At 43.1% G+C, this 25,477-nt stretch overlaps 1 protein-coding gene across 5 annotated transcripts in view; it reads left to right on the forward strand.

Moving 5' to 3' along the window:
- The window catches only part of AGK (acylglycerol kinase), a 124,186-nt gene that overhangs the window by 23,320 nt on the left and 75,389 nt on the right, over positions 1-25,477 (forward strand). For 2 of the 5 annotated variants that reach the window (XM_079932162.1, XM_079932165.1), the window contains exons 1-3: positions 10,930-11,067; positions 12,611-12,753; positions 20,734-20,851. The exons of 1 other annotated variant lie outside the window; for it this stretch is intronic. In XM_079932162.1, coding sequence (XP_079788288.1) covers positions 20,751-20,851 — 101 coding nt within the window. In that variant the 5' untranslated portion in view covers positions 10,930-11,067; positions 12,611-12,753; positions 20,734-20,750. Of the gene's footprint in view, positions 1-10,929; positions 11,068-12,610; positions 12,754-15,220; positions 15,260-16,449; positions 16,614-20,733; positions 20,852-25,477 lie in introns of those variants that run through there. 2 more of the 5 variants (XM_079932163.1, XM_079932164.1) reach the window with 2 other exon arrangements.

Raw genomic sequence — 25,477 nt, forward strand, 5'->3', positions numbered from 1 at the left:
TGGACAGTCTGATTGAAGAGACCTGGACTTGAGAGATGATTTTGAACTGAATGAGGATTCAATCTTTGCAAATAGTCCTTGGGCATAAAACAAAAATGGAAAAACAGCTCAGAGCATAAGTTTGCTTCAAAATTCTTACTTGTAACCTTCCTTGTTCAAGAAAGAATTAATATGGGGGAGCAGGATTTCAATGGTACAGTGATTGTCTCCGGGGGTCTCCATGAAAATGTAAAATGTACCCATGGTATGGCATCTTCTCCCTTCCTTTCTTCAACATCTTTCATCTTTTTCTTGGATTGCTACTCACTCTAGCTCCCCATCTTTTTCATCTCTCTCTCTCTCTCTTTTTTGTTTTTTAACCTTTTATTTACTTATTTAGTTTCCAGCTTCATTGAGACATAAATGACTCATAGTCTAGCGGCCCCTTTTAACCTCTCCATCTCAGCATACAGCAGGTTTCAAAGTTACCACTCACACCTACTTTGGTTTCCTCAGTGCCTATCAGTTTGATGTTAGCAAAACAATCTGATCAAATTAATATTCGTTATATAATCAGTTCTTAGTGCTTCAGAAGCATTGGTAATTGGAATAAATAATTCTGTAAGTGAAAAATTTCAATTAGCCTTGGAGAGATTTGGAGAAAAGAGTTGACGGATCCAAGCTGAATATTTAAAAGATATATTTCTGCATATTCTATATTCTAGAAACAAATAGTTCAATATTGAAATTTAAATAGTACCATTTACAAGAGTACTAAAAACCTGAAAAACATAGGGATATATTTAACAAAACGTGTCCAAGACATGTACAATTAAAACTTAAGAAACATTACTGAGATAAAGAACACCTAAATAAATGGATAGAAATGCCACGTTCATGGATTGGAAGACTCAATATTGTAAAAAAGTTGTCTCCTCAAATTGATCTATGTATGTCTTCATTTTGGCCATGACAAGAATGTATATATTTATCAAAAGTCACCAATCTGGGTGCATTTTATTGTATGTAAATTATATGTCAGTAAAATTGATTTTAAAAATTGTAGTGGGGAATGCAAGATCAGGAAGGAGTAGGTTTGGGTATATCTCTGTGTTGAGGTGGACACATTTTGAGTAGGTTTATATGCTAAAGAGGGAAAGACAGTGCAGATGGAGGGAGAAAACACTGGAGGGAGGGTTTGACTGATAAGGCAGTTTTCTCAAAGAGAGGGAGAAGGGGGTGCCTGGCAAAGTGCAGGTGGATGCATGAGCCTTGAAGGGGAGGAGGGAACACTGTGTCCCACAGCCTGCAGTCGAGGAGGGTGCATTTTCACCTTTGAGTCATGTTATGTGAGTAATTTTGTGCGTGGGAGGGCAGAAGATTGAGGAAGTTCAGGGTTCATTCAACCCTAAAATAATATTTATTTTATGACAGGCACTATCTGTATAAGGATGAGAGTATTCTATAGGAAAAAGAATAACATTATCACTGTCCTTACGGAATTTAGAACATCATAGTTGGGGGAGGGGTCAGGCACTAATACAATTACAAACTTGTATTATATTACAGATACAATTGCGAAACATTCAGATTATTAACGAATTCCACGAAGGCTAAGGGAGCTCTGGGTGAGTGTAACAGGAGGAACTTAATTTAGATGAATGACCCAGGGAAGGTCTCTGGGGTGAAGTGACCATTGAGCTGAGAGAAGGAAGATGAATGGGAGTGGGTTAGGTGATGAGTGAATGGACCAGGCTTGGTGAAGACCTTGACATTGGAAAGATTTTGGTATATTTTGATATGGAAAAATAATTATGGGTGAATTTTAAAACATTAATATAAAAAATGAAACCACAGAAAATTCCTAGGAAATAAATACAGGTGAATTTCTGATGATTTGATAGAAGGCTCTCCAGTAGTATGACTAAAATTCAACTGCATACCGTAGAATAGGTTTTTTGTTGTTTGTTTGTTTTTTTAAATGTAAAACATATCATAAACCAAGTACGAAGGCAAATAAACCATGAAGGTATTTGGAACAAATAAATCAAAGGATTACGACTCTTAATCTACAAAGAGCATGTACCAAACTGATGAGAAAACCACTAAAATATTCACAGAATCCAGTTACTATAATATCATCCTTCTAAAATGATTTAATACTTTCATCATTTAGATAAGGTTATAGAATTTTAGAGGCAAAAATAAACATAAAAAGCAAGTTGAGAAAATATGGTAAAAATACAAGTAAAAAACAAGCAAGTATTTTATGGAAGAGAAAATTAAAATGGCTAAATAGATGAAAAAGCATTTTTACTCATAATCAAATGGAAGTTGAAAAACGAAATACCATCTTCCCAGCAATTAAATAAGTAGAAATGGGAGGGAAAAAAAGTTACTTACTGCTGGTGAGAAGGCTATCCTATACAGATGGTGAGAATATTAAATTGGTTATAAGCTTTTAATAAAACAGTTTGGGAATATGCATCTGAAACCTTAGATATTTTTTCCCCCTGATTCCAGTTTTTAACATTAACCCTAAGGATATAATCCTAAACAACTTCAAAGATCTTCAATTTTTTTTTTTAGTTAAAATCTTAAAGCCCAATCTTTCAACAATGAAGGGATAAAGAATGATGTATCCAAATGTTGAAATATTATGTATTAATTTAAAAGAATTAAAAAAATATTATGTGGTCATCCCTGGTGGTTCAGTGGTTAAGAATCTGCCTGCCGATACAGGGGACATGGGTTCGAGCCCTGGTCTGGGAAGATCCCACATGCCACGGAGCAACTAAGCCCAGGTGCCACAACTACTGAGCCTGTGCTCTAGAGCCCGCGAGCCACAACTACTGAGCCTGTGTGCCACAACTACTGAAGCCCGCATGCCTAGTGCCCGTGCTCTGCAACGAGAGAAGCCACATTAATAAGAAGCCCGCACACCACAACAAAGAGTAGCCCCTGCTCGCTGCAACTAGAGAAAGCCTGCGCGCAGCAACAAAGACCCAATGCAGCCAAAAATAAACAAATGAATAAATAAATTTAAAAATATATATATTATGATCTGTGGTCACCTGCAACCATGTGGCCACTGAAGGCAAGAGACTTTTACTGCCACACTACCCTAAAAAATATCATATTGGCTGGTCCACTACCTTAACGCTACCACAGCGAAGGAAGCGCACCATGCACTGCATCCTCCACCAAAAGAAGGCACCCATTTCTGAGGCAACAACTGTGAGATCCACGTGTGCTACGGTGACCCATTTCACAGGTGGGCAAAAAGCTGTCAGGTCTGAGTGGGCTTGGAGCAGAAGAAGTTTCCTCTGCTGAGGGCTACAATTGATTTTGTCCTTCAGCCCTTAAGATCCAACAGATCTAACCATGTTCCTGGTGTCTGGGGGCAGATCAGGATGTGGAATGGACGTATAGCAAGACCCTGTGGATTCACAGATTTGGTTTTATTTTCCCTGCCTGTCATGCCTTGCCAGAGCCACCAACTGGGGACTCAACAGGGGCCTTATGAATGATTGCGGTATCTTGCACAGCATTGCTTCACACCAAGGAACCCAAGTTAGGTAGAGGGCCATGAGCATCACTTCTCAAGACAGTATGGTATTGCCAAAGAACAGACAAGTAGATCAATGGAACAAGATAGAGGGCCCAGAAATAGACCCTCATAATTAGAGTGAACTGATCTTGGACAAAGGAACAAAGACAGTACAATGAAACAAAGATAGTCTCTTCAACAAATAGTGCTGGAAAAACTGGAAATCCACTTATAAAAAAAAAATTAATTTAGACACCTTACACTCATCACAAAAATTAACTCAAAATGGATCATAGACCTAAATGTAAAATAAAACTCTATAAAATTTCTGGAAGATAGCATAAGGAGGAAACCTAGATGACCTTGGGTATGGTGATGCCTTCCTAGACACCACACCAGACATGACCCATGAAAGAAAAAAATGATAAACTGGGCTTCATTAAAATGAAAAACTTCTGCTTTGCAAAAGATAATATCGAGAGAGTTAGAAAACAAGCCATAAACTGGGAGAAAATACTTGCAAAAGACACATCTGGTAAGGGACTGCTCTCCAAAATATGTAAAGAACTCTTAAAACTCAACAATAAGGAAACAAACAACCTGATTTTAAAATGGACCAAAAACTTTAACAGACACTTCACCAAAAGTGATATACAGTTGGCAAATAAAAAAACATATGAAAATCTACTCCACATAATATTATCAGGGAAATGCAAATTCAAACAACAAGGTGATACCACTACAAGCCTGTTAGAATGGCCAAAATCTGGAACACTGACAACATGAAATGCTAGTGAGGACGTGGAACAGCAGGAACTCTCATTCATTGCTGATGGGAAGGCAGAATGGTACGTCCACTTTGGACGACAGTTTGATGGTTTCTAACAAAACGAAACATACTCTTATCATATGATCCAGCAATCACACTTCTTGGTATTTACCCAAAGGAGTTGAAAACTTACGTCCACACAGAAACGTACACATGGGGCTTCCCTGGTGGTGCAGTGGTTGAGAGTCCGCCTGCCAATGCAGGGGACACGGGTTCGTGCCCCGGTCCGGGAAGATCCCACATGCCGGGGAGTGGCTGGGCCTGTGAGCCGTGGCCGCTGAGCCTGCGTGTCCGGAGCTTGTGCTCCGCAACGGGGGAGGCCACAACAGTGAGAGGCCCGCGTACCGCAAAAAAAAAAAAAAAAAGAAACTTACACATGGATGTGTATAGCAGCTTTATTCATAACTGCCACAGCTTGGAGGCAACCAAATGACCTTTAGTCGGTGAATGGGTAGATAAACTGTGGTCCATCCAGACCATGGAATATTATTCAGGGCTAAAAAGAAATGAGCTATCAAGCAATGAAAAGACATGGAGGAAACTTAAATGCGTATTACAAAGTGGAAGAAGCCAATCTGAAAAGGCTGCATACTATACAATTCTAACTATGTGACAGTCTCTAAAAGCAAAACTATGGAGACAGTAAAAAGATCAGTGCTTGCTGGGGTGGGGATTGTGCGACAGAGAAATAGAAAGCACAGTGAGCACAGTGGTTTTTTTAGGGCATTGAAATGACTCTGTATAATATGATAATGATGGATATATGTCATTATGCTTTTGTCTAAACCCATAGAACATTTAAGACCAAGAGTAAACCCTAAGGTGAACTATGGACTTTGGGTGATTATGATGTGTCCATGTAGGCTCATCTTTAGATTAAAAAAAAAAAAAAGGCACCATTCTGGTGAGTGATGGGATAATGGGGGTAGGCTAGGCAAGTGTAGGGGCAGGGGGATATATGGGAAATCTCTGTACCTTCCTCTCCATTTTGTGATAAACCTAAAACTGCTCTAAAAAATAGAATCTTTAAAAGAACACCTCCTTAAAATTCATTATGGATAGAATTTCCTCCTTGTTTCAGAATACTTAGAAACTGGGTTACTCTGGGAGACTGGGTTTTGCAAAACAATATTGGAGAACTTGCTTGATACAATCAATGTGAACCCTGTCTTTGTCCCTTTTCATGCCTATGTGAAACAGCCACCTGGAAAGTGCCAGCTAGGGCCCAGATGTCGTCAGGAGGAGAAGGTGGCAAAAGACAAGGAGACACAGTAACAAAAGAAGTCACTTTCGGGAAAAGGCAGGGCCCGTATCGATCATGGGTGAGAATGGGCTTTGCAGAGGGTTCTTATAAAATCCCATGTTCAATGTGGAAGATATTCTCTCTCCTGGCAACCTGCTGGTTTCTCGAAAGGCCTCATTTACATGTTTCCAATCTGTTAGTTACTACTAACCGTGGATATTAAAGGTCAAAACAAAGAAGAGATTTTAAGCCTAAATACCACAAGATCTCCACTTCATACTTTTCTTAGTGGAAACAAAGTAGTCTAAAGAAGAACCTGTGTGCATCAAATATGTAAACAAACCAAAATGAATGTTAAAGGAATTTGTACATAATTTTTGAGGGTCAAAGTTCTGGTGGAGGAGCGTCTATTCCCATAAGAAGCAGATTCCACCTGAGATGCCTCATGTAAGGCTATTTGCTGTGATATGAATGTTATACCGATTTTTCTGAACACTTAACTCTATTTTAATGTCAATGAATCTATAGCAAATGAGCATGGCCCGGGTCCAGGGTCCAGGGGAATGGTTGGAGAATGATTTTAGGAACAATTTAAGGTTAGACATACCAACTGATGTCAACTAGCTCCTTTCTGCCTTCTGTTTTCATCTGTTTTTCCCTTAAAATTTCAACATCATCTTTTTAAAAACATTGTCCTCACTGTGTCTCCTACCCACCAAGAGCCTATGGCTTGTGCTTTATCAAGTCAGTGCGCTTGGCTTCAAGAAGCAGAAAACCTTGGCTCTAACTGGCTTAGACAATAATGGAATTTATTATTTCACATTACGGGATGTCCAAGTTTTTTTTTTTTTTTTTTTTTTGCGGTATGCGGGCCTCTCACTGTTGTGGCCTCTCCTGTTGCGGAGCACAGGCTCCGGACGCGCAGGCTCAGCGGCCATGGTTCACGGGCCCAGCCGCTCCGCGGCATGTGGGATCCTCCCGGACCAGGGCACAAACCCGTGTCCCCTGCATCGGCAGGTGGGCTCTCAACCACTGCGCCACCAGGGAAGCCCGGATGTTCAAGTTTGAGCAAACTCCAGGCATAGTCCAACCATTTGCCTCAACGATGTCACCAAGGACCAAGTTCCTTCCACCTCTTCCTGCTCATCCCCTGTGAGCTGGCTTTGCCCAAGGGCTGGCTTCCTTCATGGTTGAACAATAGTTGTAGCAGTTTCAGGTATTATGTACACATATGACCCTATCTATGGGAAAAAGTGGGACCATCCCTTTCATTTTTTTCAACAGCATTATTGAGGTGTAATTCACATACCTTACAACTCTTTCATCTAAAGTTTATAATTCAGTAGTTTTTAGTATATTCATAGAATTGTGCAACTCTCACCACAACCAACTTTAGAACGTTTCATCCCCCTAAAAAGAAATCTCATACCCATTAGCAGTCATTTCCTATTTTTCCCCCAACCATCCCCAACCCCAGCCTCAGGCAAACTCTAATCCACTTTCCATCTCTATGTATTTGGCAATTCTGAATGTTTCATATAAGTGGAATCATACAATATGTGGTCTTTTGTGACTGGTTATTTCATCTAGCGTAATATGTTTAAGGGTCATCACCATATCTTTCTTGAATGTCCCCTTTTAAGGAGAATGAAATCTTTCCTGAGATCTCTCAGCAGACTCCCCCTAAGACTCACTGGTCTAAAGTGAGTTACATGATCACTTCCTAACCCAAGCACTGGCAGTGGAAGAGGAATTACTATGAGGACCTTAAACGGATGTGAACTAACTCCTAACAACAGGGATGGGGTTATCTAGTCACCTGCAAAGTTGTCACAGGCAGGCAGGGACTGTGAAGGTGAGAAGCGTACACCTGAGCAAAATTTGGTTCCTTTTAGGAAAGAAGAATGGGGGAAATGGATGATGGATAAAGAAAGAAAGTGTGTACTACACTTAGTACAACATACTTACAAGTGGAGCCAAGAATCAGTGGTGAAAGAGGCTACACTTTTCTTGGGTTTATTTATTCTATTGGTCTTCCTTTCTTTCTGGCTTTTTGTTCTGCATCTGTAAGTTTCCGACTCTAGGACACTATGAAGGTTCTTTTGCTGTAGGTTTACCATGGTCACTGCCTGAAGTCACTCCATATACCACCCCTGCAGTAGATCCTACCGTCAGGCTTAGCTAAGCTGACCAAGTTCTGGAGCTTCAGGGAAGTGGCGAAAGCAGGGAGAAGTAAGTGAGAAGTGAGAGCCACACAGCACCCTCTCTAGGGTAATCAGCAGCCACCTTTGCTGTTCTAGGTTGATGTATATGACTGGGAAGGAGGTTGCAAGTATAAGAGTATTAGATATAGGCATTCGCATGTATATGTGTATATCTTGTCAGTGAGCATAAAAGTAAAATGTGGGGCTACCTTAAGCCTTGAGTCTCTCTCCCTTGGTTTAGTCTCACATTCTCTCACTCTTCCACATTAGGGAGCAATCTGACTGGTGACTTAAGTGCTTCTTAAATCCCCAGTGATCCGTGAGTGATCTTCCTGTTTCCTCTTACCCTGTCTTCCTGTTTCCTCTTCCTGTTTCCTCTTACCCTACTTCTAAACAGAGGTTGTTTCCGTTCAAAATTCTTTTTGTTTTTAAAAATTAATTAATTAATTTTTGGCTGTGTTGGGTCTTCGTTGCTGCGCGCAGGCTTTCTCTAGTTGCAGCGAGCAGGGGCTACTCTTCTTGCGGTGTACGGGCTTCTCACTGCAGTGGCTTCTCTTGTTGTGGAGCACGGGCTCTAGGTGTGCAGGCTTCAGTAGCTGTGGCTCACGGGCTCTAGAGCATAGGCTCAGTAGTTGTGGCGCACGGGCTTTGCTGCTCCGCGGCATGTGTGATCTTCCCAGATCAGGGCTTGAACCCGTGTCCCCTGCATTGGCAGGCGGATTCTTAACCACTTTGCCACCAGGGAAGCCCCCCTTCAACATTCTTAATAACAGATTTTGAGCCAAGAGAAAGTCACCTCAGGATTGGTTCTGGACTAATGGGAAGCTACTGGGTTTCCAGATGGTCTGTCATCGTGTTAGGAAAATACTGCAGATTTAAAAAAATTTTATATTGGGGTATAGTTGATTAACAGTGTTGTTAGTTTCAGGTGTACAGCAAAGTGACTCAGTTATACATATACTTGTACCTATTCTTTTTCAAATTCTTTTCCCATTTAGGTTATTACAGAGTACTGAGCAGAGTTTCCTCTGCTATACAGTAGGTCCTTGTTGGTTATCTGCTTTAAATACAGCAGTGGGTGCATGCCAATCCCAAACTCCCTAACTATCCCTCCCCCTGCACCCTCCCCCGCATAACCATAAGTTCATTCTCTAAGTCTGTGAGTCTGTTTCTGTTTTGTAAATAAGTTCATTTGTATCATTTTTTTGGATTCCACATATAAGCAATATCATGTGATATTTGTCTTTCTCTGTCTGACTTACTTCACTTAGTATGATCTCCAGGTCCATCCATGTTGCTGCAGATGGCATTATTTCATTCCTTTTTATGGCTGAGTAATATTCCATTGTATATATGGTATGTACCGTATCTTCTTTATCCATTCATCCGTCGATGGACATTTAGGTTGCTTCCATGTCTTGGCTATTGTAAACAGTGCTGCAATGAACATGGGGGTGCATGTATCCTTTCGAACCATGTTTTTCTCTGGATATATGCCCAGGAGTGGGATTGCTGGATCATGTGGTAGCTCTATTTTTAGTTTCTTAAATATTACAGATACTGAGACGTAAGTAAGACTCTTCCAGTACTAGGCGCTATTGGCTATCTGTCAGCACGTTCTTCTAATGCCCTCAGGGAAACATGACTTCATTTTATAGGCAGCTGAGTTCACAGTTTCAATGTGTAGCTTATTTCAACATGTAGCCAGTACCATGTGTGGCAATGTGTTGTGTGAAAGAGACACAAATCCCTATCTTTGACGGTGCAGAATGTTCTCCAAAGATCCCAGGCAAGAGTTGGAGACCAAGGAAAATTCCAAAGGACTACTGGGAATTAATTTTCTGCTGTTTAGGAACCTCACTTAACTGTCAGCAATACTGAACAAAGAACATGGGAAAGGGAGAGCATGAGCCATGCCCTTGTCTCTGGCTGTGCACATCTGGATAAATCTTTGGCCTCATCTAAGACATGAATGTGCCAGTGAACCTCAGGGACGCTGCCCAAGGGGCTGCTGCAGGCATCTAAGGCCTGTGGCGTCAGACCTGAGTCTTCTTCTCTGGAACTAGAGATGCTCGTCATGGACCAGCAGAGGAAAATTTCCAGGACTCTCCCTAACTATGAGAGAGCACCAGGCTCCAGTCCTTGACTAACAGAAGGTCTTGGGGCTGCCTAAGCCAGAGTGTCAGATTTCTGCTGGGCTGCAGGAAACCATTCAAGGCTGGCTAGCAATGGAGCCTGATTATTTTGGGATCTGTGTACATCCTAGTAAAATAGAGTTTGGAAGAGAGTAGAGCTGGTGTAGGTCTCCAAAAACTCCAACCTCTATATCTACCTAGAGGAATGCATCCAGGGATTCCCTCATTAACTCTGATGTCGCCCATTTGTCCTATTTTTGTACATGATTAATGGCTGAAGTGAAAGATGCAGACTAAAAACATTACCCTTGTTCGAGAAAGGGGTAGATCAACAGGGGTGTAGCTCTCAGGAAAGGCTGCAGGAAGGATGTGATTTGGATGAGCAGAGAGAAGGAAAGGGGGCACTGCAGGTTTGCTCTGGGGATGGGTGAGGGATTGCACAAATGGCCCTAGACAAACAAAATGGCAGACAGAAAAATAATTTCGTTTTAATTTTGGTTCACTGAAAGTATTGAAATATCAACCTGTCTAGATTGGATTCTCCAGGAAGCATATTCTATGACAGTGTATATTAATTTCCTATTGGCTGCTGTAACAAATTACCACAAACTTAGTAGCTTAAAACAACACACATTTCTTATCCTACAGTTCTGAAGGTCAGAAACCTAAAATGGGTCTGTAGGGCTGTGTGCTCTCTGGCTCTAAAGGAGAACTTATTTTCTTACTTTTTCCAGATTCTGGAGACTGCCTACGTTCCTTGGCTTGTGACCCCTTCTTCTACCTTCAAAGCCAGCAGAGCGACATCTTCTCTCTCTCTGATCTCTGGTCTCCTTCTTATAAAGATCCTTGGGATTATACTGGGTCCACCTGGATAATGCAGGATACTCTTCCTATCTCAAGATCCTTAACTTAAACACATCTACAGAGTATTCATAGGTTCTGGGGATGGACACGGACATTTTGGGGGGGGTTATTACGCTGTCTGGCATACAGTGTTTAGCGTTCAGAATCAACACCTGCAAAAAGGGAGAGAAGGAAGCAGGATGGAGTAGAGGGAGAAGCCGAGCTATGATGCAGCCTGACAGCCGCAGCTGACCCCATGAGGAGCTCTGGGGCTAGGATAACTGGTCAGAGGTGTCTTATTTGGGTCTAAAGTGACAAAGCTGTTGTACTTTCTCCTGGGTCAGGTCATTAGATGTGGGTCACTTCCAGAAGGGCGTGACACTGGTTAAGATGGCTCGCTGCATGGAGGCTGCCCCTGCAGGGGCTGTCTAGCACAGTGCTCCTGGCAGCTGGGACAGCAGCTCTTTCCTTGAAGGGGGGTCCAGGTGGCGCATCTCCATGTCCACTGCTCAGCCCTGGTCATGATGCCTGAAAAGAGCCTCTGAGAGGTTTCCATGTTTTAGTGTCATTTGTGACCTTACAGACTACATGTGTAGGATGTGGCTTCCACTCTATCCCCCCACAGGATGTGGGTGGGGTTAACTTCTGTAAACACAGATAATGTTTTTTTTTTTCTTTCAATTTCTGATCTTTTTTTTTGGGGGGGGGAGTATAGTTGCTTTACAATGTTGTGTTAGTTTCTGCTGTATAGCAAAGTGAATCAGCTATACGTATACATATATCCCCTCTTTTTTGGATTTCCTTCCCATTTAGGTCACCACAGAGCATTGAGTAGAGTTCCCTGTGCTCTACAGTAGGTTCTCATTAGTTATCTTTTTTATGCATAGTAGTGTATATATGTCAATCCCAATCTCCCAATTCATCCCACCTCCCCCTTCCCCCCCCAACCCCGGCATCCGTCCATCTGTTTTCTACATCTGAAACAGGGATAATCCTTCACTTATTTATTTACAACTGTGTGCCTCTAGAAAGGATAGGAAGGGGCAATCATTGGCTTAACCAATGTGGCCAAAACAGGGCAGTTTCTACAGCAAAAATATTAATAGTATAAATTATATCATTTCAAAAATAAATGGGCTGCTTCAGTAATGCTTTACAGTGTCAGGAAATACATGTGTCGTGTGATGGGTACAGTTAATTCCTCAGAGATGAATTTATGGCTCACTCCCATTTTGATGCAGGTATTTTCCCATTTGCAGGTGACCTATCTGAGCCATATGACCTATTGTTCCTGTTTATACAAACGTGCAATTTAAGGAGGGAACACAAAGGTCTCTCTCAGAGACATGCCCCACACCATGGCTACACTCCTCTCTTTTGCAGATGTAATTCTGAGGCTTTATCTTGCGGAGATGTCTTATTTTCTCTAGTCTGAGAATCCAGATAAAAACCTGGGAGACTTCTCTGCTGGGAACTCAACAGCCTGACACCAACATTCCCAATTACTGCCACACTGGCCACAATGAATTAAAGCCTTCATATTAAAGAAATAAAGTAAAGAAAACTAACAAATATTCCCTAATGGTCTCATGAACACGACTCGACTAGTCCTGAGTGAGGTGGGCTGTGAGACACACGACCCTCCACACGCCCTTGTTCTCCCTTCCCTGGAGGGACTGCCTCCCCCGTGGGGTGCTCTTTTCTCCCTGGTGGCAGAGGCCTGTCACCCTTCTCCACAGGCATTCTGGGCATCTGCCTGGTGATGCCTGAGCTTTCAACAGTGCGTGGCTCTAACTCAAATAAAACCAGAGTTTTCTTTTCCCACAGCTCAACCCCATCCAGATGTTACCTTCCGGTGAGACCCTCACGCCCTCTCCCCGGAGCTTTGGGAGAGTCAAAGCTGTGACCTCCGTTTTGAACAGGGGATCTGAAATCTCATCCCAGCCCTGGTTCTTTGGCATCAGCCCTCTGTGAGTTAACGTTCCTGTCTCCTGTCTTCAGTGACCCTGGGGGGTGGATTGCGGAGGGGTCGGTACTCAGAATTCTCGCCCTGGCCGACTAACACTCCATCCATGTGCACGGATGGCCTGCTCCCGGTGGGCTTGAAACTCTCAGCTCATCCCAGTTTTGCCAAATACATATTCTTCCTTCCAGGGTACCTGGTGGATCCCAGGGATTTTCTGGTTAGCTGGTAGTTGCTTGAGGTTTAGGCAGTGGCTACAGGAAAAAAACAAAAACAAAAACACCACAAGTATTTATTGAGTGTTAACTCTGTTCTATGTACTTTTCTAAAGGATTTACATGTATGGACTCATTTACTCCTCATGACAATCCATTGAAGTAGATACAGTTATCATCATCATCATTATAGAAACTTAGGTACCAAGCAATGAAAGGTATTGTTCAACTCCCTCAGCTAGTATGTGGCAGAGCTGGAATTCCAGTCCAGGCACCTGGTTCCAAAGGTGCAAATACATTTACCTACTGGACAGTGCTGCCTTCCCGCACTGGCTAAGTGCAGTGTAAAGACCACACTAAATGCCCATCTGCAGCCTGGGCAGTGCTATGCTCTCGTCCAATTGTGCCAATAAGTCACAGACCACAGAGGGAGGCCTCTTTTCACTGCCATAACACTATCCGCACCGTGTGCACAGATACACGGCCATGCTTGCACAGCTGTCCTCACAGGGGCGCTCACAGGCCAGCATGCACACGAGCACATTCAGCGTGGTCAGATCACATCCACACGTGATGCAGGTGTCCCAGCGAGACTGGATTCTGTTCTTTGTTGACCCTAAAGACAGAAATGAGTGTAGAGCTCCCAGTCACTGTGTAATCCAAAACAAAAATAAAATCAGCCCTAAAACAACAAGAAAAGATATGCATATATAAAAAGTATACATACACAAAATACACATCTATATATAAAGTATAGATATATATTTTAAGAAAAAGTTTCTTTCTATATTTCTTCATTTTCTGATTGGAAAATTATGGAAAATTCATTTAAGCCAAACTTTTCTCACTTTGCTGAAACCCTAAAGCTTAGTCTGCCCATTGGACCATGCAGCATCAAGTTGCAGATTTTTATAGCCTGCAGGCAAGGAGTTCAGCAACTCATTATCAAATGCAAATGTTTTAGATGGTTGGAAAAGGAGAGTTGAAAATAACTGTCTCTCATACCTAGAATATCACAACATCTTATAGCTAGAAGAGATTTTTTTACGGTGATCCAGTCTCCTAATTGACAGGTGGAAGGGCTAGGAAGTTCACCCTACTGGTAGTGTGGGGTCCTGAGGATTAGAACCCGGCCGAGTATGCTTTACTGCACCATAATCTCGTCGGTGGTTCTCATTTCTCTTAAAACATTCATCTGGGGGGCGATAGTAAGGATGCGTGTCTTTATGCAGTAAATGGGGAAACTAGACTGCAAGCTCTATGAGGGCAGGGACAATGGGCGGGGGTGGGTGCTGCACAGGAGTGCATCCCCTGTGCCTAGCGCATGCGCAGCACTCAGCAAATGTTGGTTGATCCAATGATGGATGGGAGAAGAAAAGTAAGAAACCTTGACTGACTGGTATGGTCCCCACAGCACACGTGCGGGTGGGGGAACTGGTGGGAGGCGGACAGAGAATTAGAACTGCCCTCTGGTGGTCAGCATGGGCCCTGGCTTCTCTGCAGCTCTCTGGCTCTCTAGAATCTGTTCACTACACTGTGGCCAGAGGTGTTTAAAATGCAAACCAGATCAGGTCATTCCCCTGACTGAATCCTCTCAGGGTCTTCCCATCCCATTCCATATAATGTCTTCACCGTGGCCCGTCTTGCCCACCCCTCCGGCTTCATCGCTACCTCTTATTGCTTAGTTGTCTCTGCTTCACTCGCACTGGCCCCCGACTTGGTAAGCTGCCTCAGGCTTTACAGATTTTGCACTGGCCGTGCCCTCCTTCAGGTTCTCTTTTCCTCTGGATCTTTGCTTGACCTGCGCCTTCTCGCCTTCAGGTCTCAGGTTAATTGCCCCTTCCTCGGAGAGGCCTAACTTAGACGGCCTAACTTAAAATAGTTCTCCCCCCACCCCACTCCTTTTCTATCACCTGTTTTCGTTTTCTTCGTGGTACATAGCACTACCTGAAATTGCCCTGTTCATTTAGTTATTCTCCGATTTAGTGCCAGGTCCTAAAACAGTGTTTGTCTTGGTAGGCTTTCCATAAAATATTGTTGAGCGACAGAGGGATGGATGATAAGGCTGAATGGATGAATAAATGAGCGATCGAAAACTGAAGGCACCGCCCCCCCCCCACCCCCACACACACACAGACACACCGGCGCGCCTCGGGCGGCCGCTGCAAACCGCACCCTCCTTGCGCGCCAGGAACCCGCTGCGGAACCCAAGGGCGGCGGCAGCGGTTTCCCTTCAAAGAGCAGGGGAATCTTGAGCGAGCACACAGGAAAGGCAGCTTGCGCGCTGGACCCGTCTTGGTGAGTGCTGCAGTGCTGGGGCGGGGAGCCGGGAGCGGGGCTCGGGGACCCCGCCCGAGCGGGCGGGGAGGGCCCCGGGGCGTGGGGTGGGCGTCGCGACCCGGGTGCGGGCGGAGGGTGGGAGCGAGGGCCAGACGGAACCGCGCGGGGAGGGCTCCCTGCGGACGGCGGGGCTCCCTGCGGACGGCGGGGCTCCTGGTGCCGCCGCGGGAGGCTGGTGGCCTGGGGTCTAGCCCCAGAGCTGCCTTGAACTTGCGTGACCCTTACCCACTTCTCTTGGAGCTGGGGGGAGCGATTCAGCTAACTCATTTGCAAAATGGGGCGAATGGTTGCTGATCGCTTGATGGATTGGTTGATTGGTTCGTTCATTCCAGGTGCTTTACAAGGTTTTGTTTGCTAGAGATGCACAGACAGAACCTGCCCATTGTGGGGTCCCAAGTCTCGTGAGAAAAGCCCCGCCTCATGGTGAGGAGGGTCGAATACAATCAGAATTGGGGAGTTCTTGGGGAAAAAAAACCGAAACCCATGCATTTCGGACGAGACATGCAACAGTTATTTACCGAATGGCTATTAGGTGCCACATTTTTTTTTCAGTAGAAATTTAAGTTTTTACTGAGATTGGGGAATAGGAGTTCTGTTGGGTACTTAGAAGGCATATACACTGCTAGCTAATATATTACATATTTGATGATGACTTAAATCCGGAAAAATTTACAAGGTGCATCTATACCCCTCACAGATGTGATCTTCGCAGCCAAATGAGTTAAGCAGAGCAGGTGTATCCTCATTTTACTAAGGAGGAAAGTGCATCCACAGCCCCATCAGATGGGATCTTCGCAGCCAAATGAGTTACGCAGAGCAGGTGTACCCTCATTTTACTGATGAGAACATAGAGACAGGTGAAATGATTTACCCAGGCTCTCACTGCCAGTAAGTAACAAAAGTAGGACTAGAATCTAGGCCTCAAGACCCTTGGACCAGCGCTCTTTCCACGACACTAGGTTGCCTGCATGTTTCCACAGTAGTTTTGTAATACGCAGACCCATTGACACAAAGGGAGTTCCAGTGGGTCATGGGTGGCCTTACAACAGACTCTTAACGACTGTTAGATTGTTCTCTAACTTCTGTCCTTGCCTTGGATATTTCACCTGTACTCCAACTTTATCTCCTTCACACTGATGAGTCCCAAATCTATATCTTCCATCCAGACAATTTCTCCTGGCTTCAGACTGCTAAGTCCAGACATCCATTGATCATTTCCATTGGCTGCCCCACAGGCATCTCAAACTCAATATCTCCAACACTTTTCTTCATGAACCTACAATCCAACTCTCATGATTGAAATCACTATTCAGTAAGTCGCCCAAGTACAAAACTGGCTTGGTTCCTCTTCTCTCACCTCCTACAATCAGTTGATCTCCAATGGCTGCTAGATTCTATTTTCTAAAGATCTGCCACATCTATCCTCTCTCTGTCTCCTTTGCTTCTTCCTTCGTTATGTGCCTAGAGATTGTGGTAGAACTTGCTACCGGCTCTCTGTAGCTTTTAGCTCAGCTTCTTCCAGCCCATTTTCCATTCTGCTACAAAGTGATCTTTCTGCAGTCCAAATGTGATCCTATCACTCACTTGCTTAAATCCCTTCAAGGTTTTTCATCATTTTCAATGTAACATCCAAAGTCTTTAGCGTGGAGTCAGGGTCCTTCCTGATCTTTTCTGAACCTCCCCGACCTTCCCCATCCTTTGTCTCCAGACTACTGTTTCTCAAAGTGTGGTGCTGACCTCCACTAGAAGCATGGGAGTACTCATTAATAATGAAGATGATGATGCCAAAAACTCGACCTCTGTGCACTGGTGCCGAATTGAATCTTGGAGACAGAGTTTTGGGTGAAGTAGAAAAGAATAGCTTTATTGCTTTGCCAGGCAGAGAGGGACACAGCAGGCTCATGCCCTCAAAAACTGTGTGTCCCAACCCAGGGGGATTTGGGGAGGAGTTTTATAGCAATGGTTCAAGGGCGGGCTTGCTTATAAGGCTCAGGGTGTGCGCAGCCCTGCGTTCCTTTAATCTGGCCTCAGGTGGTCTTCTGATGAGCTTCTGTGATTCTCGAGGTTATTCAGCTGTGACCTCTCTGAAATGAAGATCGCTTCATCAAGTAGTTACCATCTTCCATTTGTTGGGGGTTTTAGTTCTGTGGAAGAGCTCAAAGATATTGTTATGTGTATCCCTTGAGGTGGAACCAGGACCCTGCCCCAAGGCTGCACTACTGTTTTTTGACTGTTCCTCCCTTGTCTCTGTATCCCTTCCCTTCCCTGATTAGCAACTGTTTGAACCTGCCCTTTGGAACTCGGAAAGTCTAGAAATGGGAGACACAGAAAGGCTTTTGTGCCCAGGAACCCCACAGGGTCCTGCTTGGTTTCACTAACAGCCCAACCAGAACAAGTCAGAGTCTCAGGGGGTAATGCCCAAGAATCTGCATTTTAACAAGTTTTACACTAGAGTTTGAGAGGCCTTGTTCTCACCTTCCATATTTACACTGCTCTTTATACCTGACTCCCCACCTGTGTTTCCCTGAACATACCTTGCTATCATTTATGCCTTTGTGCGCATCAGTCTCTTTAGCTTCTCATTTGGTATTCCTCATTCTCCAAGACCCAGGGTAAATGTCACGCCTTCTGGGAAGACTTCCCCCAGCCATGGACCACCGTGTCACCTCCAGTCTACACTGGGTCATTCTTGTGGCTTCTGACAGAGCCATGACTTACCCCTCAACATCCTTCCCACTGTATTACAATCATAAATTGTGTAATTGTTTTGCACTTGTGGGTTTAACAGTTGCCAGCACTTGAGAATAGAGGCTTGTGCTTCTCTGCCTAGCACCCAGCACAGAGTCCAGCATGCTGAATGAACGCGTGCTTTAGGGTGCGATGGGGAGGCATCTAATCATCACGTGTGCCTTTGGGTTCCTTTGTGTACCATCCTGGACTGTGGCTCTGATTCACAGGAAGGTGGGCTCCCTGGCACTGGCTTCATTGTTGCTGGTGATAAGGATGTGTCTGGCCTCGAGAGGAATTTTAAGCAATGGTAGTGTTAAAGAAAAAACTATGTAGTGACACTTGTTGAAGAAGGGTCAGGCAGACTTTACTCAAGGGTAGGGAGAGGCATCTGGGTGGATGTAGAGACCACTGCAGTGGTGGTCTTAGAGTGGGGGAAGGAGGTTGGACTCAACTCTGACTCCAACGAGGACAAATCGGGGTTTATAGCCAAGGGGCAGGGTGGGCTTCAGTGGATGGAAAATTACTAAGAGGGAACTTCAGGGTTAAGGGGAATTCTTGTTAGGCTGACTCAGTAGAGTTCTTGCTGAAGGCAGACCAGGGTGATAAGATATCCAGGGTGGTCAGATACCAACGGTGGAGATGGGGGATTTTCACTAAACTAAGTGGGATTCTTGCTCAAACTGGATTCTACAAGGGCGGAGAGGGAAGCCCAAGCTAGGGCCTTGTCCAGCAGAGCTCAGAGGAGCCTGATTAAAGTTAGGTCAAGAAGAGAGTCTTCGTGGTTAAAGGGAGTAATAAAAGAACTAGAATCTTCACCAAAAGCTGAAGATTTTTTTTTCTTGGTCTGTTTACCTCATGCACACAAAGTCATAAAAATTTTCTGTATCTGTTTAGAAAATTTTATATTTATTTTTAGAAAATTTAGAAAATACATTGCAATTTAAGATGTAAAATAAATGTCACCCATTTTCTCACAATCAAGAGGGAATTCCTTAAAGTTTCTGTGTGTTTATTTATACTGGTATTTTTTTTTCATTTATATTCATGTTTGGACATAATTGGTAAATACCAATTCCATAAGGCTTTTTAATCCTGCTAATTTTACCTAACATTATATTTTTAGTTTTTTCCACATCAACAAAAATTCTTAGTGAAAAAAAATTTAATGTAGTGGGGGGAAAAGTGTTCCTTAACCTTCATAGGGTCCCTAGCTAGGTCTGGAAATTAGACTGACAAAGACTGATCAACAGGAGGAAAGCATACACGTTTACTCAATATGTTTTACATGATAACGAGAGCCTTCATAGAGAAATGAAGACCCAGGGAAACAGGCCCGAGTATTTTATTTTAGACAGTCGTGGAGGAGCGTGATAGGGTGAAGGGTGTGAGGTAATTAGAGCAAATGGGAAACAGCAAGGCCTGTGTGTTAGGATTCTTCTTGGCATCCCTTTTTCTTTGGAGACAAATGGATCCTTCCTGCTGGGTATAGGGCAGGCACCTCTCACTGGAGGGTTTTATGATCTGTTTCAGGGAAGAAGGGCAAGGTGGGCAGGTGGGCAGGGTGACCTTCCTGCTTCTGCCATTTCCCCGAACTCCTTCCTCTTAAAATATCCACTCTGCAAGGTGCCATAGTTTGGGGTAGCATGTCTTGAACCCCATCACATTCAACAGTTATTTACTGAATGGCTGTTATGTGCCAGGTTTTATTTTAGACACAGGGATACTGCAGTGACCAGAACAGTCAAAATCTTTACTCTCACGGAGTTTACATTCCAGGGGGGTAAGTTAATAAACAAACTAGCACAGAAGGATCATCACAGGATAAGTGCTGTGACGAAAAGAAACAGAATAGGTTTATACGGTCGCTTTGTTTTTGAGTAAAGTTATGCTAGTTTGCCTTCCGTATAGGAGTGTGTGTCTATCTCATTTTGTCATCAGTGAGTATAATCATTTAAAAATTTTGGTAATTTTATAGGTGAATAGTGATAGTTCTTTGTAATTTGCATGTCTTTGATTACTCAGGAAGTTGAGCATTTTTACAGAGCTATGTGCATTTCCTCTTCATTGAGTTTTCTGTGAATGTTCTATTGAGGGCCTAGTGTTTTCTCCTATTTTGAATAATCCCTTTACATTACTAGTTTGATTACTAATTTGATGATATACACTTTATATATAATGGATAAGCAGGCACTCTTTTTTTATTTTTCCTTTTTTTTTCTGGCCGTGCTGCATGGCTTGCGGGATCTTAGTTCCCCGACCAGGGATCGAGCCCAGGCCCTGGCAGTGAGAGTGCCGAGTCCTAACCACTGGACGGCCAGGGAATTCCCAGATAAGCAGATACTCTTAAATAGCGGTATAATGACTGTAAGGAGAAAGCAAAGACAGGACACCTAGAATTCCCTTCTTCTCTTCCTGCTTCTCTCCCCCTTCCTTCTAAGAAGAAGTGATGAGAGAAGAAAAAAGTGTAGTTTAGGTGGAAAGAAGTGAAGAAAGAAAGAAAGAAAGAAGGAAGGAAGGAAGGAAAGAAAGAAAGAGTAGGTGGGTGGGTGGGTGAGGAGATGAAGAAGGTGATGTAACTAGGAAGGAGAAGGAGGGAGGAAGGAAAACATGGAGAGGATGAAAGAACCGAAGACAGTCATAGGGACTCTGCACGATTCCCTTGGACAATTATATTTTTTTCTTTTCTGCCTCTACTAATCTAGCAAATCCCTAAGAGAAGATGACTGTGTTCTTTAAAACACTTCGAAATCATTGGAAAAAAACTACAGCTGGGATCTGCCTGATGACATGGGGAGGCCACTGGCTCTATGGAAAACACTGGTAAATATCTGACAGCCCCCATACCCCCCACCTTCACATGCAACAACAAAACAGTTCAAAAGGGCCTACAGTTAAAATCTTGTTTAGCTGTGCTTGTCTCTGTAAAACAGTGTGTTGTAAAAGGAAAGCAAATGTTAAAACCTCAAAGACAAAGGCTTCTTGTTGTACCCAGTTCTGAAAGATGGAAACTGTATAGAGCTATTAACACTTGTACTTCAGTGGACACAGATTACTGCAGCGAGATCAAAACGGGGAGAAATTGAGGGCCGCCTAGAGAGAAACAAGGGACTTCCCTAGTAATAGTAGAGGGTTGGAACTCACACGTGTCCTTGGGTGGTCCTTCCGTTTTCCACTACGGTCTCTCGATCTCTAATAGTGCCCATTGCTAGACACTGAGTCTGCTACCTGCAACCCCTGTGATTTTCCTCATCTAACCCATTAGCAACAACAAAACTAATGAACCCATTAGTTCATTTAAATGAAACAGACTTTCAGACCTTTTGTTTGAATAAGGAATTCCAGGCAGTCTTGGGTTTTATTAGCCTTGCAGGTCTGTGGGGAGAAGAAGGTGCCAGAGGTCCTCTTCTGGATTCACATGGTAATAAGATTTAAATAAACAGCTTTTATATAAAAGTTATACAGATTACTAAGAGAGCCGATCAAATTGCAGTCTTTTGGGGATTCAGGGCTACGTCTTAAATATATAGCAACATTCTCTGACATCCGAGTGTCCCGAATAACTGCTTTGTTAAACAGAAAACTGAACAGGCTTTATAATGGAAGTCTCCACGTTGGAAAGGAGAGTCACACTGGTACTTCTGTGAACGTTCTCAGTTCACCACTATCAGAGATAATTTATGATGCTCATGGTGTCTACTTTTTGCAGGTGTGGAGAAGGTGGAACATTCCCCCCTTTTCTTTCTAAGTTTTCTCAAGGCTAAGCACTTGAATTCCATTAGCTAGCGTATAAAGAACAGACCTAAGAATCTTAAAATTTTAATATATAAAAAAGAGAAGGGCAGAGGAAATGTTTTAACAAATTGTGTACGGAGCATATAATGTTTGGCTTTTCCTCCCTTTTCAAACTATTGGGCTGGCCAAAAAGTACGTTCGGGTCTTTCCGTAACATTTTATGGCAAATTTGAGCCGTAACATTTAAGCCCTCGAGGAAAGGCTCCTTATACCTCCTGCCAGGGTAGGAACCAGGATTTCCTATTTAGGAGCACCCAGTCCAGGCCACAGCTGGCTTAAGGTGGGAGAACCTCCCACCTGCTGCGGATTATTGCCATTGCTACTGCTGGGTGAAGATGTGAGGAAATAACCGTGTCCCCTGTTCAGGATGTCTTTAAGGTACCATAATAATTTCTCGCCAGCGTAGTCTTGAGACTTTAAAAAAGGCCCATTAAGTTTGTGGCACGTCGGAGGCCTCATTCTCAGTTGGATCTGAAACAGCTTGAACTAGAAGTGTAGCAGGAGGCTGGAGGCATCATTTGCTCTGTCTCTACCCTTGACATTCAAGGTTACTGCTCAGAATGCAACCCCCCATTGTCCTGCATAGCTTCCTTTTCTCAGACTTCTCTCCGCATGCTCTGGTGCTATTTAACACCCCTCCCTCCCCCTTTTAAAAAATTGTAAAAAAACAGTAAAAGAAAATTTACCACCTTGACCATTTTTAAGTGTACACTCAGTAGTGTTAAATATATTCATATTGCTGTACAGCAGATCTCTAGAACTTTTTCATCTTGCAAAATGGAAACTTTATCCCCACTGAATACAACTCCCCATTTCCTCCTCCCTCCAGCTCCTGGCAACCACCATTCTATTTTCTGTTTCCGTAAGTTTGACTGCTTTAGATACTTCGTATGAGTGGGATCATGTAGTACTTGTCTTTTGTAACTGGCTTATTTCATTTAGCATAATGTCCTTATGGTTCATTGATGTTGTAGCATATGGCAGGATTTCCTTCTTTTTTTAAGGCTGAATAATATTCCATTGTATGTATATACCACATTTCTTTATCTGTTTATATGTTGATGGGCATTTGGGTTGCTTCCACCTCTTGGATATTGAGAATAATGCTACATTGAACTTGGGTGTGCAGATATGGCTGTAACATCCTGTTTTTAATTCTTTTGGGTATATACCCAGAAGTGGGATTGCTAGATCAGATGGTATTTCTATTTTAAAATTTTTGAGGAAACTCCATACTGTTTTCCATAGTGGCTGCACCATTTTGCAATCCCAATTTCTCCACATCCTTATCAACACTTGTTATTTTCTGGGGTTTTTTTTTTTTTTTTTTGATATTGGCCATCCTAATGGGTGCAATATGGCATTCTGTGGTTTTCATTTGCGTTTCTCTTAATGATTAGTGATACTGAGCATTTTTTCATATGTTTGCTGGCCATTTGTTTATCTTATTTGGAGAAATGTCTGTTCAAGTTTTTTGCCCATTAAAAAAAATCAGGTTATTTGTTGAGTTGTAGGAGTTCTTTAACCTTTTATGAGATACATGATTTGCAAATATTTTCTTCTATTCCATAGATTGACCTTTTTCTCTCTGTTGATTGTCCTTTGATGCACAGAAGTTTTTTTTTTTTTTTTGCGATACGTGGGCCTGTCACTGCTGTGGCCTCTCCCGTCGCGGAGCACAGGCTCCGGACGCGCAGGCTCAGCGGCCATGGCTCACGGGCCCAGCCGCTCCACGGCATGTGGGATCTTCCCGGACCGGGGCACAAACCCGTGTCCCCTAAATCGGCAGGCAGACTCTCAACCACTGTGCCACCAGGGAAGCCCCTACACAGAAGTTTTTAAGCTTGATGTAATTCCATTTGTCTGTTTTTGGTTTTGGTGTCACATCTAAGAAATCGTTGCCAAATCCAGTGTCAAAAGGCTTCCCCGCTATGTTTTTTTCCTAGGAGTTTTATAGTTTTAGGTCTTAGGTTTAGGTCTTTAATCCATTTCGAGTTCTTTCCCCAGTGTGTCTCCTAGGTGCCCTTGTCAAACATCATTTGATCATATATGTGAGAATTTATTTCTGGGCTCTCTGTTCTGTTCCACTGATCTATATGTTTATCTTTATGCCAGTATCATACTGTTTTAATTACTGTAGCTTTGTAATATGTTTTGAAATTAGTGCTAGGCCTCTAACTTTGTTCTTTTTCAGTATTCTTTTGGCTATTCAGGGCCCTTTGAGATTCCATATGCATTTTAGAATGGTTTTTCCTATTTTTTCAAAAATGCCACTAGAATTTTGATAGGGATTACATTGAATATGTAGCTCATTTTGCATAGTATGGTTTTTTTTTTCCTGCAGTACGCGGTTCTCTCACTGTTGTGGCCTTTCCCACCGTGGAGCACAGGCTCCGGACGCGCAGGCTCAGCGGCTGTGGCTCACAGGCCCAGCCGCTCCGCGGCATGTGGGATCCTCCCGAACTGGGGCATGAACCTGTGTCCCCCGCATCGGCAGGTGGACTCCCAACCACTGCACCACCAGGGAAGCCCAGTATGGACATTTTAACAATATTAAGCCTTCCAATCCATGAACATGGGATGTCTTTCCATTCATTTGTGTCTTCTTTAATTTCTTTCAGCAGTGTTCTATCATTTTTAGTATACATGTCTTTCACCTCCTTGGTTAAAATATTTATTCCTAAATATTTTATTCTTTTCAGTGCTATTGTAAATGGGATTTAAAAAATTTTTTCCCCTTTTTCTTGAATTATTTTATTTTTTATACAGCAGGTTCTTATTATTTATTTCATACACATCAGTGTATACATGTCAATCCCAATCTCTCAGTTCATCCCACCACCAGTACCCCTGCCCCTGCTTTCCCCCCTTGGTGTCCATACGTTTGTTCTGTACATCTGTGTCTCTATTTCTGCCTTGCAAACCAGTTCATCTGTACCGTTTTTCTAGATTCCACATATATGCATTAATATACGATACTTGTTTTTCTCATTCTGACTTACTTCACTCTGTATGACAGTCTCTAGGTCCATCCACATCTCTACAAATGACCCAATTTTGTTCCTTTTTATGGCTGAGTAATATTCCATTGTATATATGTACCACATCTTCTTTATCCATTCGCCTGTCGATGGGCATTTAGGTTGCTTCCATGGCCTGGCTATTGTAAATAGTGCTGCAGTGAACATTGGGGTGCATGTGTCTTTTTGAATTATGTTTGTCTCTGGGTATATGCCCAGTAGTGGGATTGCTGGGTCATATGGTAGTTCTATTTTTAGTTTTTTAAGGAACCTCCATTCTGTTCTCCATAGTGGCTGTATCAATTTACATTCCCACCAACAGTGCAAGAGAGTTCTCTTTTCTCCACACCCTCTCCAGCATTTGTTGTTTGTAGATTTTCTGATGATGCACATTCTAACCGGTGTGAGGTGATACCTCATTGTACTTTTGATTTGCATTTCTCTAATAATTAGTGATGTTGAGCAGCTTTTCATGTGCTTCTTGGCCATCTGTCTGTCTTCTTTGGAGAAATGTCTATTTAGATCTTCTGCCCATTTTTTGATTGGGTTGTTTTTTCTTGACATAGAGCTGCATGAACTGTTTGTATATATTGGAGATTAATCCTTTGTCCGTTGATTCGTTTGCAAATATTTT

This window comes from Stenella coeruleoalba (genome assembly GCF_951394435.1).
Source record: "Stenella coeruleoalba genome assembly, chromosome: 9".
NCBI lineage: Eukaryota > Metazoa > Chordata > Mammalia > Artiodactyla > Delphinidae > Stenella > Stenella coeruleoalba.